Consider the following 12,320-nt stretch of genomic DNA (forward strand, 5'->3'; position numbering starts at 1 on the left):
ACAAAGATAAGATTAAATACAAAACGATCTTTACCTAAAAAACGCGAGAAACCGTGTGAAACGAATTTCGATTGACCTCATTTTAGCAGCGTTAGGAACTGTCTCATCGAACCTTTTAGGTTTAGGGCTTAACTTTATATTTTAACTTTAGGGTTTAGGAATTAGGATTTAACTTTAGATTTGAACTTTAGGGTTTAGGGTTATCATAGGGTTTAGCCTTAAGTTTTATGGTTTTATCATAGTGTTTAGCTTAGGTTTTACCTTAGGGTTAAAGGGTTAGGGTTCAACGAGCTAGTTTCAACACCACTAGAATGAACTCAATCAGAGTTCGTTCAATTTCATGTTTCTTACCCTTTTATACCTAAACCAACCCCTATATAGAGAAAGGAGGGGGGGGGGGGGGATATGCATGTTACGCAGCAATGACTGATTTATTAGAATGGTATTAGTGTGGATTAAGTCATCATCTGAGCCAGGGGTTTGTATCTTCAAAGTAATAACACCATGTGCCAGCCTCTTCCTTTTCTGATTTGGGTGCGTAGGATAAGGAAAAAATAAGGAGGATTGATCTACTAATTGTATGGTTGAAATTAATTAATTATCTTAAATCTTAAAGTTACGTAGCATAAAAGTGAATGAAGGGGAAAAAATGAATATGGTCAGAATTGTTGATTTCTTTTAAGCATAAACACAACTTTTCCCACTTTTTTAATCTTTATAATTTTTTTCATATATTAATATATTTAAAAAACAAATATACCATAGAAAAAATTATCGTCTTTAATTTGAGTGTGATATTATTTGATTACGTGATTAAATTAAATTTATTTTAGAACTTAAATTATTGCATACCATTACATGATTACATAATATGCCTAACTCTCTGAACGCTTATAACGTTGTATGATTATTTATACGTTTTTACGTAACGTTACGTAATTATGTAACATTGTGTGATTACGTACACCGCTACATGATTACGCATGGACGATTATGACCATAGCCTAAAGTTTAGGTGTCACATTCTAGAGGTTTCCTACCTTTACATCATTACATGGTTTTTCCTCTTTGCACAGGATCTATCCTAAATATATATGGTCTTGTAGAAGGAGCAACACGTATACCATTTCATCTATATATCTTCTTTTATTTTTGCCGCTGAAGAAACAGTGATCTAATTAAGGTATTAATTAGGTGGGTTTATGTTCCTATCATAGTGGTTAATCTTCTTTTAGGTATTTGAGCTCCGACTGGTTAATCAACCTGCAAAACAGAACACCGTTACTCGTTAAGAGGGGAATGTGGGGGTTTCCCTCTTAACCGGGCTCCGGCGTGAGAATAAGCGACTGCTTTGAGAGTAATTAAGTAGATAAGAGTAAGAGCCGAGAGAATAGAATGAATAACCTGAGGAATGAAGGTCTCTATTTATAGCCGGAGAGGTGTAAGAGGTTGTGGGCTGATGGGCCTTGGGCCAGAAACGGACAACAACGAATATGCTCTTTGCCTCGCTGGCCTCGACTGCTTAGTGGCTTCTAGATGCTCATCGGTGCTGGCGCACCTTGATTGGAGCCACGTGTCATTGTTGTCGGCCTTGTTGTCCCTTCTGTCATCAGCAGACAAGTGGAGATCGTGGGACAGTTGTCCCCGTCTCTTGATTGGTGCCATGTAGGCGTCCTTGTGTACTTATCGTCAGAAGATCGTGGCGCACGATTGAACAGAGCCTGCTGAACGTTCATTGGCTCTTTTTACTGCCACTTGTACCCTGTGTACCTCTGTAGGTAACAGCGCGTCTTCCTATGGCGAGGACTTTGTTTGATGGCAACTAACCCGCGCGGGGCTAGTGTGCTCACTTATACCATTGTTTTTATGCTAAGTGTTGCTATCTGATTTTATTATGTGCTCTTCCTCGCGCGGGGGTAAGTCATAATGTGATGTGAGCTGCGCGAGGTTGTTATTATCAAGTTGTTATGCTAAGGAGTATGGTCTCACGTGCAACCTGTTACGAGGTTTGCGCGACTTTTTGGGACCATACCCCTTCAGCCGCATAAATTATTTATAGTGGTTATTTTTTGAAAACTTACGAGGTCATTCAAACATTTGGTACCCATATAAAGAAGAAATCATGATCACTTGAACGGGCACCCATATAGCATTATCGATCCCTATATATACGTGTGTGTTTGTCATGCATAAATACACATTATCATTTTAATTAGAAAAATAAGTCAAATGATTATATTAATCTAAGCATGTATTATTATGGACATAAAACACTCTAAATCAATTATGGACATAAAACACTCTTAATCAAATTCGTTAATGATGTATAGTATTATTCGGTTATTCCCATGAGAACATGGGATGCTTAATTGATAATGATTAATTAAGCATATTTATATAAATTCTAGTGCAATGTTGATTAGTATGATAGGACATGTCATCCTCAAAAACTTATGACTTGTATCTTTACACACCATCAATCTAGTACTATTGCTCTTTTTCCATTTCTTTTTAATATCCTTGTAAATATTATTTAATTACTTAATCCGATTTTTAATAAAACCATAGAATTTTCCTTTTATAAAACATTGCTTTAACGCTAAACAGAAAATTATCTAATGGTTTTTTTTTGTCTAACTGCTTTGCGAATCATGAAACTTGCTATGTAGTAAGGTATTGTTTATTTAGAACGTCGAATTTCTTTAATCTTGTTATTTGTGAGGATTGAATCCAAAAACTTTAAATATGTGTCTTAATTATTGAGAATAGAAAATAATAACTTTTTGATAAATATTCAAGCAAGAGAAAAAAAAATGTGGTTTGAAGAGTGTGAATTTTTTATATGACATGAACATAACTTGAAATTAGCGAGCTTTTATCTAGTTCAAATATGTATATGTTAGTCTCAGGTTAATCTGTGAACACGTTTAAATGATAGAGTTAGGTTCGCGTTAATATGTCTGGTTTGTAGCTTGACAATTATATATCTTATTATATAAAACTAAAGAGATATTGAATTTAAATAAACTCAACTTTCACCGATTGACTGATAGCACTTTCAACTTTCGATTTCTATCACACCACTCCCAACTTTCAACTTATTGGCTGATAACACTCCCAAACTAACTGAACTCTAACCTAGTTAGTTTTTTGCTGATGCACATGTGTGGTGACGTGGCATCTGATGTGGAATTTTTTGATGATGTGGCAGCTGACGTGGCATCTGACTTGACTTTTTTTAGTAATGTGGCAACTGATATGGCATCCGACTTGACTTTTTTGATGATGTGGCAGCTGACGTGACACTTGTATAGTGACCTGGCAGCCAATATTAGCAAACTGGGTTAGCGTTGAGTTAGTATAAGAGTGCTATTGGCCAATAAGTTTAAAGTTGAGAGTGATGTAGTACAATTCAAAAGTTGAATATGTAATAGGCCAATTGATAAAAGTTGGGTTTATTAAAATCCAATATCACAAAACTAAATGACTTAAAGGGACGATCATAATTTAGATTACTTTGGTATTAATTAAATGCCAAACTTTAATTTAGAATTAACAAAATGATGATCAAGTTTATAGTTTAAATGTAATTGTTTTATACACATTTGTATTTTTGTTAAAAACGTGTAATTCGGAGTATTAATATTTTTTAAAACACATATCATAAATTCTTTCAAGGTTTTAAACGAATCATTTTCAGCTTATGTGTTTCACATGATATTCGGATTGTCATCGGGCTTAACCATTTATAACCCATAGCTTGAACGGGGTCAATAAATGGCAAAAATGTGTTGAGATCAATTAGTTTTTAAGCATGCGCCAAAATGTGTTAGGATCAGACTAACTAACTGAACTTTCTATCTGATTTTTATAAAAAATTAAGACAGAATAGGATATATTTATGATATATTTTAAAAAGTTAATTTTTTCCTTGTTAAATGAATGATTCCTTGGTTTCTTAATTTTTAAGGTTCCCCGTTTACTCTCACACTATATATATATATATATTGAGATACCAGGGTTCGAGAAATTTGAAGCTTTTACATATAAATACATGTAGAAGCCTTTTTTATAAATAAATTCAAAAAATAAAAAAAGCTTGTAAATAATTTAAAAAGGTTAATTTTTCCATGTTAAATTGATTTTTTATAGTATATTTAAGGGTCATGCTATCTACACATCCCTTAGAATTTGTGTACATCCCTCAATAAGAACCGTATAGCCCAATACGCTTTTCATAGGGTTTGAAGCATTAAATGCGACACCAATAAGAAGCGTATTGGGCAATACGGTTAGTATTGTTACAATGAACCTAGAGATTCTCTGGCATGCACGCAGTTCAAAACTGAAAAGGTCTGAAAAGTGGGCCAATAGAAAACGTATGGGGCAATATGGTTCCCCTATACCTAAAGTATAGGAAGCGTTTGGAGCAATATGATTCCCCTAGACCCAATATATAGGAAACATATAGGGCAATATGGTTCCCTGGTCCCCTAATCAAAATTATAAATATGTGTCCAAATAACGTTTATACATATAACAAGAATAACATTTATTTTGGAAAACTAAAATAAGAAAAAAAATCCTTCAATAAATAACAAATAATCGAAGGCCGATCTTTTCTATCTCTATTGTTTATTTACTGGTCGTTTGTGCGCCCTCCATCTCTGTCTGGTGGATTATTTTGTCTAATGTTGGAAAAAAGCAGCATCGTGGTAGTATGATGAGATGGGGTGGCTGATGACTGGCATGGGTGAAATGTATAAGTATATGGGTAACATCCCACCCCGTCCACCACCACGAGTTTATCTGGACAAGGGTCTGTTCTTTACGAAGCAGCCCGACCCGTCCATGTCATCCTTTACCCAACCCATCCCGTCCATGCCGATATGTTATCTTATTTTTATTTCATTTATCGATGAGCAATTTAATGTTATGTAATGGGTATTTTGTTTAAATTTTTTATAGGCTCCAGGCACGTCCTATACACGACACAGCCCGTCACCCTCTACTAGGCGTGGCCCGAACTTTACGGAGGAGGAACTCGCAGAGTCTGACGAGTATTGATGATAGTGGTTTTTATTATCATATGATATAGTACTGTACGAACAATTGGATTTAATTTTAAGTATTTGTAATATTTGTTTAATTTAGATATGTTTAATTTGTTTGGATTGCTTAATTTCACTGCGTCTTTTATAAAATTTATAACAAAAAAACTAACATCATTTTATAACAAAAAAAAAAAAACAACTTAATTAATTAAAAAAAAGTTAAAAAGATACTAACAACAATATGCTATTCTTGCAAAAAAAACAAAATCCTCTAGAAAACGTATGGTCAGGGCCGGTTTCATAAGCTTGCTAACTTAGGCACGGGCCTAGGGCCACCAAAAAATAAGGGCCTCTAAGTTTTTAGAAAGTTTTTATATATAGTATATGCATTAGGCCTAAATAAATACCTTTATTTCAAAACTAAACTAGTTTTTCATTAAAGGAGACCAAAATAAATGTTGTTTAGCAAAAGAAAAAGGCCTAGTTTCAAAGCCCATTTCGCATTAATTTCTAGCTATTATAACACAACAGCAACCATCGACCTAACATCATTGTTCAACGGCCTAAAGCCCCTAAAATAGGGGCCGCAAACATCGTTCCTACTTCCCATCACAACCTGCTTTCAATTTCTAGGCTATCCGCTATTACTAGACGAAAAAAGTAACCGTAATCACCAATGGTGGCGGGTCCGTCGGGATTTGAGGAGAGTTTATGGGTGAAATTAAGGCCCCCACTTCATAGTTCGCTTAGGGTCTCTAAAAACGTTGGAACGGCTCTGCGTATGGCCCTATATGATTCCCCTGGTCTTTTGAAAAAAAAATCCTCAAGGAAGCGTATGGCCCTATATGATTCCTCTGGTCCCCTAATACCAACTTCTGAAAAGTTTGTACTTCAAGTACACATATATGAAGTGTATTGCTTAATACGCTTGGACCCAAAGAAATCATACTGCCCTATACGCTTCCTATAGGGTTCAAGGGATGTGCAAATAAAATAGGGGATGTATAAATAACCAACTCTATATTTAATATGTTAAATGTATGACTCCCCGGTAGTAAGCTAAAAAGACCGGTGGTAAGCTAGTTGTCCTTACTCGTGATATAACCGGGTTCAAGTCTTGGCCCCCTCTTATCGCTCCTGTTTACTCTTTTATTAGTTTTTTTCTACCTTAAGCTTACCTTTAGATTTGTTTTGTTCTTTTTATACACCGTGAATTATATTTTTCCTTTTTAGTTTCTTTTTCTTTAGGTTTTTAATTTTTTTTTAGTTCAAAATGATGAAATTTCATTTATATTTGTCAAGTTACATCAAAACAAAAGGTAGACGGGCAACAAGTTGCGCCGTCACCCCTTTCTGAATTGCAAACCCTAATCTACCAAAGACAAAACCTTGTCCCTCTGAGGCTGGGCAATTGTTGTGGATGACCCGTTGGACCCTGGTCAGGAATTGGATAGCTTCTGGCGCTAGGGAGCCAAATGTGTCAAAGGTAAAAGGGACACAACAAAAACCTAAACACCCCCCTTTATTGGGAGAACCACGAGAACGAATGTGAAAACAACAAAATAAATCCACCCTATCGCCACCCAAAAACCTAAACACCCCCCTCCTCACAAAAAAAAAAAAAAAAAAAAAAAAAAAAAAAAACAACTATATACCTCCCCAAAAACCTAAACCTCCCACCGCTCAAAAACCTAAAAAAGCCCAACCCCACCTCCTAAAACCTAAAGACTAATAGGTTTAGGCCATGGGGTATGGGGCTTGGGTTGGGGCGTGGCCCCTTGGGGCTTGGCTTTCAAGCCGGACGTGGGGCGGTATGGCCAAGCGAGCTGGCGGAATCTCATTTGCTCACCCCGCCACGTCAGGCGGCCATTTCAAATTTTGAATTTAAAAACTCAAACGGTCCCTCCATACCACCAAACCGCCACCCCGGTCTCCCAACAACATCTATATATTTGTAACCCCCAACCCACTGTCCCCCCATCCCACGAACCGAAACCCCACCGGCTACCCACTTCTCTTGAACCGGCTACCCACGAAACCAACACCGCTATGGCATCCTGGACCCATGAAGAAGAAATTGCTCTTGTCACAAGCGTTGTTGACGCTATGAAGGGTCGGCCACCCGGCCAAACAAAATATTGGGTGTAAGCATTCAGAGCCTACCGACATAACGTCGATAACGACCGCCACAACCTCAACGCGTGCCAACATAAATGGCGCGCGCTACGGCCCAAGCTCGAGCGTTTCAAGACTTACTACGAAGCCGTTCCCGGTGGCAAGTTAAGCCACGAGGACCGGGTGGCGGTGGCGAACATAGAGTTTCGAGGCAAGGAAAACAAGGCGTTCGACAAGATCGACCTTTTTGAAATTTTTTTAACGCTCTAGGTTTGTTTATTTTGTAATTTTTAGAAATTATGTAATTTTTAGAAATTACGTAATTTTTAGGAATTACGTAATTTTTAGGATTATGTAATTTTTAAAATTTTAATGAAGTTGTAGGTTTTTTTTATAAATGTTGTGTGATTTTTTATAATTTTTTTGTATTTTTTTAAAAACTATTCTGCCACGCGGTGCACCCAACCCAAGCCCAACCCACGCCCCGCCATACCCCGCGGACACGTAACCAGGCAGTGGGGAGGGCTCCCTTTACACGTGTCAGCAAATGCCCCAACCCAAGCCCAACCCCCGCCCCACCATACCCCACGGTCTTATATTGTCGAATCTCTAAAGACTAATAGGTTTATATTGTTAAACATAAGATTCATTAGTGGTCATACTGTAATTGCGCTAGGAAATTACGTCAAAGAAGCATGGAATGTATAACACCCCGAAAATATAAAACTTTATATTAGAATTATAAAGTATAAACTAGGATTTTGACCCGCCGCGCGTTGCGGCGGCGTCGAAAGTAATTAACTCGTATTTATACTTTATATTTGATCCGGCTCTTTACTAAAAAAACATTATGACACCGTCGAATGAAAACGTATTTATACTTTATATTTGACCGGCTCTTTACTGAAAAAAAGTTATTGAAAACGTGTTACCTGGCTGTCGATTGCATCTCTCAAGCACCGAAAACGGCATGAATTGGTCTCGAGTGCGAGTGATGTGTAGGTTTTTGCTACTCCACCTTCAGCAATTACTTAAAATGATGATATAATTATCTGCATTTGATGATAATATTGTTTGTATCTTCTATCAACCTGTGCACATAAAAAATTTGTTTCTTGAGTTCTTGGTTTTGTATTCTTGTTTTCCACTGATATTATCTACTTAATTCTTATCAGTCAAAGATTGAAAAAAAAAACATTTGACCAGTCTGACTTGCAAATGCCAGCATCATATTCAATCATTCATACATCAATCTTTGATCACACAAAAAAAAAAAAAAAAAAAAAAGCATTTGACCACAAAATTTTGCCATGATCTCATCAGTTATTTATCAATCATCCTCAAACCAAAAAACACAAACTGGAAAAAACCAATTGCATGATATCATCAATCTTTGACTTTCTTTCAAATCCAATCAACCTAACAACATAAATTTCACAATATAAAAAAGGGTAATTCAAGAAGAATCAACAGATCTAAGAGTAAAATTACCAGTAAGCCCAGTTCCATCAATCCCATTTGTAACATCTTCGGCTCTTGAATTTGCAGAAAACCCTGATGGCCCACTAAACAGTGAGTATATCCACGTCATCTTGATTGATGGGTCGCTAAAAGATTGGATTTTTATAGGAAAGAAGAAGTGCCCACTTGGATTAAAGTGGTTTAGAATAAGATGGTGAACGTATAGATACAAAACTTGGGTACTTATGGGGTTTGAATGGAAGAAGAAGAAGAAGACTCGCCTCTGCTTCAGCCGGAGACGGCAACACAGTGTACGACGGTTGAGCAGCCGGCGGTGGCGGAATCGACCCACCAACACCTCCAGTCCCCGGCGGTGCTAGCGGCGGTCCTCCGCTGGTTCCAGGCGGATCAATTGCTCCGTTGTTCCACATCTCCTGTTCGGAGTTGTTCCACATCGTTCGCTCTGTTCCTAAACCCTCAAATATACCACTTGAAACCACTCGCAGTTGTAAGTTAAACGTGTAAATATAATCTTACCTTCCATAGTCAAGTAAGAGGCTTACATACAATGCATTAATATACACAACAAAGGGTCAGTCTTATGAGCCTAAACCACTGTTGTTTAAAAATATTCCTGCAAGCCAAAGAAAGAACACAAACTGGATATCAATTACAAATATTTTTGACATTTGACTTTCTTTGAAGATGAAAAAATCAACTACATGTTAAAAGAAAACAAACCAAACCTGTGTGGGCCAGCGGCAACAATACACAGACATGTCATGTGAAGAAACTTCAATCGCCTATAACATAAGCCAGAATCAACTGTTTCTTAGTGCTTGCTGGCTTTACAGTGAGGTTGTATATTCATAGTAATATAGACTTCTATTACAGTCAGATTAAATTAAGGCATAATAAAAGAAAAATATCTAAAACAAATAAAACTTTTTTATATAAAAATCGCAGAAGTCAGATCTGGTAAAATATCTAAACACAATACCCACTAAAACGACTTGATTGATACAAATCCCTAAATACGATATGATCGTCCTTTTAATTTTCAACAAAATACAAAACAAAATATATAATATCAACATCAAAATCCTATCAAAAACCACCAATCTATTATACAGTTCTACCATTACAATAGTAACTAATGACAACATCAACAATAGTTTAAGAAACATAAAACGAACAAAATCATTATACATACCCAAAATCAATGATAATTACACAATGTCTCTGCAAAAACGATAGCGATTATATATCATCATTTAAGAATCCCAACAACATTATTTGAATGGATACCATATGGATTGCTTCATATGCCGTTGACACCCTTCATTACCTTTTCTCCATTCTCGTCCCATTTCTCTCTCTTCTGTATCCTAAATGCAGATTTGAGACGATGGAAGTAATATAGGTTTAGACGATTAGAGAAGAAGAAAAAGGAAATTCATACTTTGAAGTACACGAAGTTGGTGATCGGAGCTAGTGAGACGCTAAACAATCCGTACAAAATTAACAATAGGAGAACTGGGACAATTTGGAACAGTTTACACCGGTGTGATTGATCGCTTGTGTGATGGTTGTGATTGATGAGATGATTGTTTGAATTGAAATTGGTTTTGTGCTAGGGTTTTGGATCTGACGAAGGAGGAAATAGAAGTGAGGAGAAAGAATGGCATTACCGTAATTATGAGGAAAGGGCATTATTGTAATTTGGTGGGTGCACCGACATTTCTCTTTAAGATTATATAAATAAGCAAGAATTAACTAACTAGGAATTCCTAACCTAGTTAACTAAAAGTCTAGAAGTAACTTGTAATAGAGTTAAAACAACCCAACCTTAAGTTAAACAAAACTAGAGGGACCTATGTTGCTAAATTTGAAACTTTATTTCATAAAACAAAATTTAAACACACCAAAGACACACCTTGGGTGTGTCTGGTCGATCAAAGAAGCAGGGGGCGGCAAGGGTTCTCCACCAAACCCTAGTTTCACACAAAATTCACAAAATTGAAGCCCCTAATTCGCTCTAAATCAAGTTCTAAACACAAATTAGTGATCACCTCGTCGTAGGGATCAAAAGGTATGTAAAATTTTGGTACTTTGCTGCATCTTGAATTCTAGGTTAAATGTGAAGAACGAAAATTTAGCTTGCTTACTGATGCCATGGTTGCAAAAGTCGCTAGGCGCTCCCTAGTCGGATTCGGGAGTACTCGGGAGGTACTCGGGAGTATTCGGGAGTACTCGGGGAGTAATTGGCCTGGGAGAAGAGTACTCGTGCCTCGGCAACCTACCTTGTAGCGAGTACTCGGGGAGTACTCGGAGCCTAGTCGGGACTTTTACAACCATGACTGATGCATGGATGAAATTAGAAGGGTTATGAGGTTTAGGAACAAACCCTAGATGATTTCTTGACAAAATCTTGCATAATACTTGTAGGGTTTCATAATCACCATTGTAAGTGATTGATGAGCTTGAAGAAACTTGTTAGATATTAGAATTATAACTCTTGCTCTTGCACAATCTGAAATTAAGAAGTAATTTCAGAAATATTGATGTCAAGATGTATGTAAAATTGACTAATTAAAGTGAAATTAGATGATAATTACAAGTCATGAACTTGGTAATGAATATGTGAAAATCTGACCCGCTAGGTGTTCGTTGAAATGCCTAAGTGAGGATTTAAATAAATAAAAAATAATAATATAATAGAATGAAAATGCAGATTTGATTATTGCTTATAATGATGCGTTAATAAACATGAAAAGAGTTCTAAACCAATTGTAAATTGAACTCTTTAGGCAAAGAGTCCGGATCGTCAAGCGGACAAGCCAGAGGGAATACGTGTGGGAAAGGTGTGCCCTAAAGGTACGAAATTTACCGTTTCGTTACATTAAGTTCAATTGTTAGTCTTATGTTCTCATGTTGAAACATGGTAATCAAGATAAACCAATATGTCACGAAAGTGACTACGTGCTTTAAACAAGTGGAACGGGTCAAAACAAGCTGAAGAGTAAACTTTGATGTTGGTTACCATCACTTGATGATTGGTTATAAACAAAGCGTAAGCTGTATAGCGGACACGCTAAACTAGTTGAGAAATTTAACCCCTAATAAAGGAGTCAAAGTTCAAAAGTTTAAGCATGTCAAGTAGCATAAAAAGGCAAGTTTGAATCCTTGGAAACAAGCATGTAAGTTAGTGCGTATGCAATCCCTCGAGAGGGAAGCGAGACGTGATAGTTGGAAAAATCTAGATATGAGTAACTAGCCTTGGTCATGTGAAAAACGTGTTCGAAATTAGATTACTGTGATGTAGGAAATGAATCGGCAAAACTGCAAAGACAAGAATGAATGTACAGCAGCTACCGTAAGTTACGGTGGCTACCATAACTTACGGTAGCCAGTGAATTGTTACGGTGGTTTCCTACTGAGTTATGGTAGACCTTTGTTACCCAGGGGCCACCGTAACTTACGGCAGCTACCGTAAGTTACGGTAGCGCCCAGTTATAAATGCTGAATTTTTATATTTTTGGTTACTCGAATTTGTTTTTGAACATAGTTTCGATTATGTCAATTTCCAAGGACTTTAATACTAATGTTTACCCAAATTTTAGTTTCTAGGTATCAAGAAGGTGGATGATGATCAAGCAAGTGCATCCGAACCGAACACACAAATCAACG

At 36.7% G+C, this 12,320-nt stretch overlaps 1 protein-coding gene across 1 annotated transcript; it reads right to left on the reverse strand.

Annotated features, from left to right (window-relative positions):
* Positions 1 to 8,087: 8,087 nt before the first annotated feature.
* Positions 8,088 to 9,628, reverse strand: LOC110896592 (pre-mRNA-processing-splicing factor 8A-like). Its single transcript, XM_035980924.1, has 4 exons — positions 9,377 to 9,628; positions 8,912 to 9,264; positions 8,661 to 8,723; positions 8,088 to 8,260 (listed from the first exon to the last, which is right to left on the reverse strand). The coding sequence occupies exons 2-4, from the start codon at positions 9,083 to 9,085 to the stop codon at positions 8,201 to 8,203; spliced, it is 297 nt and encodes a 98-aa protein (XP_035836817.1). The 5' UTR covers positions 9,086 to 9,264; positions 9,377 to 9,628; the 3' UTR covers positions 8,088 to 8,200.
* Positions 9,629 to 12,320: the final 2,692 nt, after the last annotated feature.

The sequence above is a fragment of the Helianthus annuus genome, chromosome 12 (genome assembly GCF_002127325.2).
Source record: "Helianthus annuus cultivar XRQ/B chromosome 12, HanXRQr2.0-SUNRISE, whole genome shotgun sequence".
Taxonomy (NCBI): domain Eukaryota; kingdom Viridiplantae; phylum Streptophyta; class Magnoliopsida; order Asterales; family Asteraceae; genus Helianthus; species Helianthus annuus.

Coding starts and splice junctions, on each gene's coding strand:
- LOC110896592 (XM_035980924.1), bottom strand. CDS start 9,085: ATGTGGAACAACTCCGAACAGGAGATGTGGAACAACGGAGCAATTGAT. Junction 8,724..8,911: donor CGTCTCCGGCTGAAGCAGAG/GCGAGTCTTCTT, acceptor GTGGGCCATCAG/GGTTTTCTGCAAATTCAAGA. Junction 8,261..8,660: donor TGATGGAACTGGGCTTACTG/GTAATTTTACTC, acceptor TTATGTGCACAG/GTTGATAGAAGATACAAACA.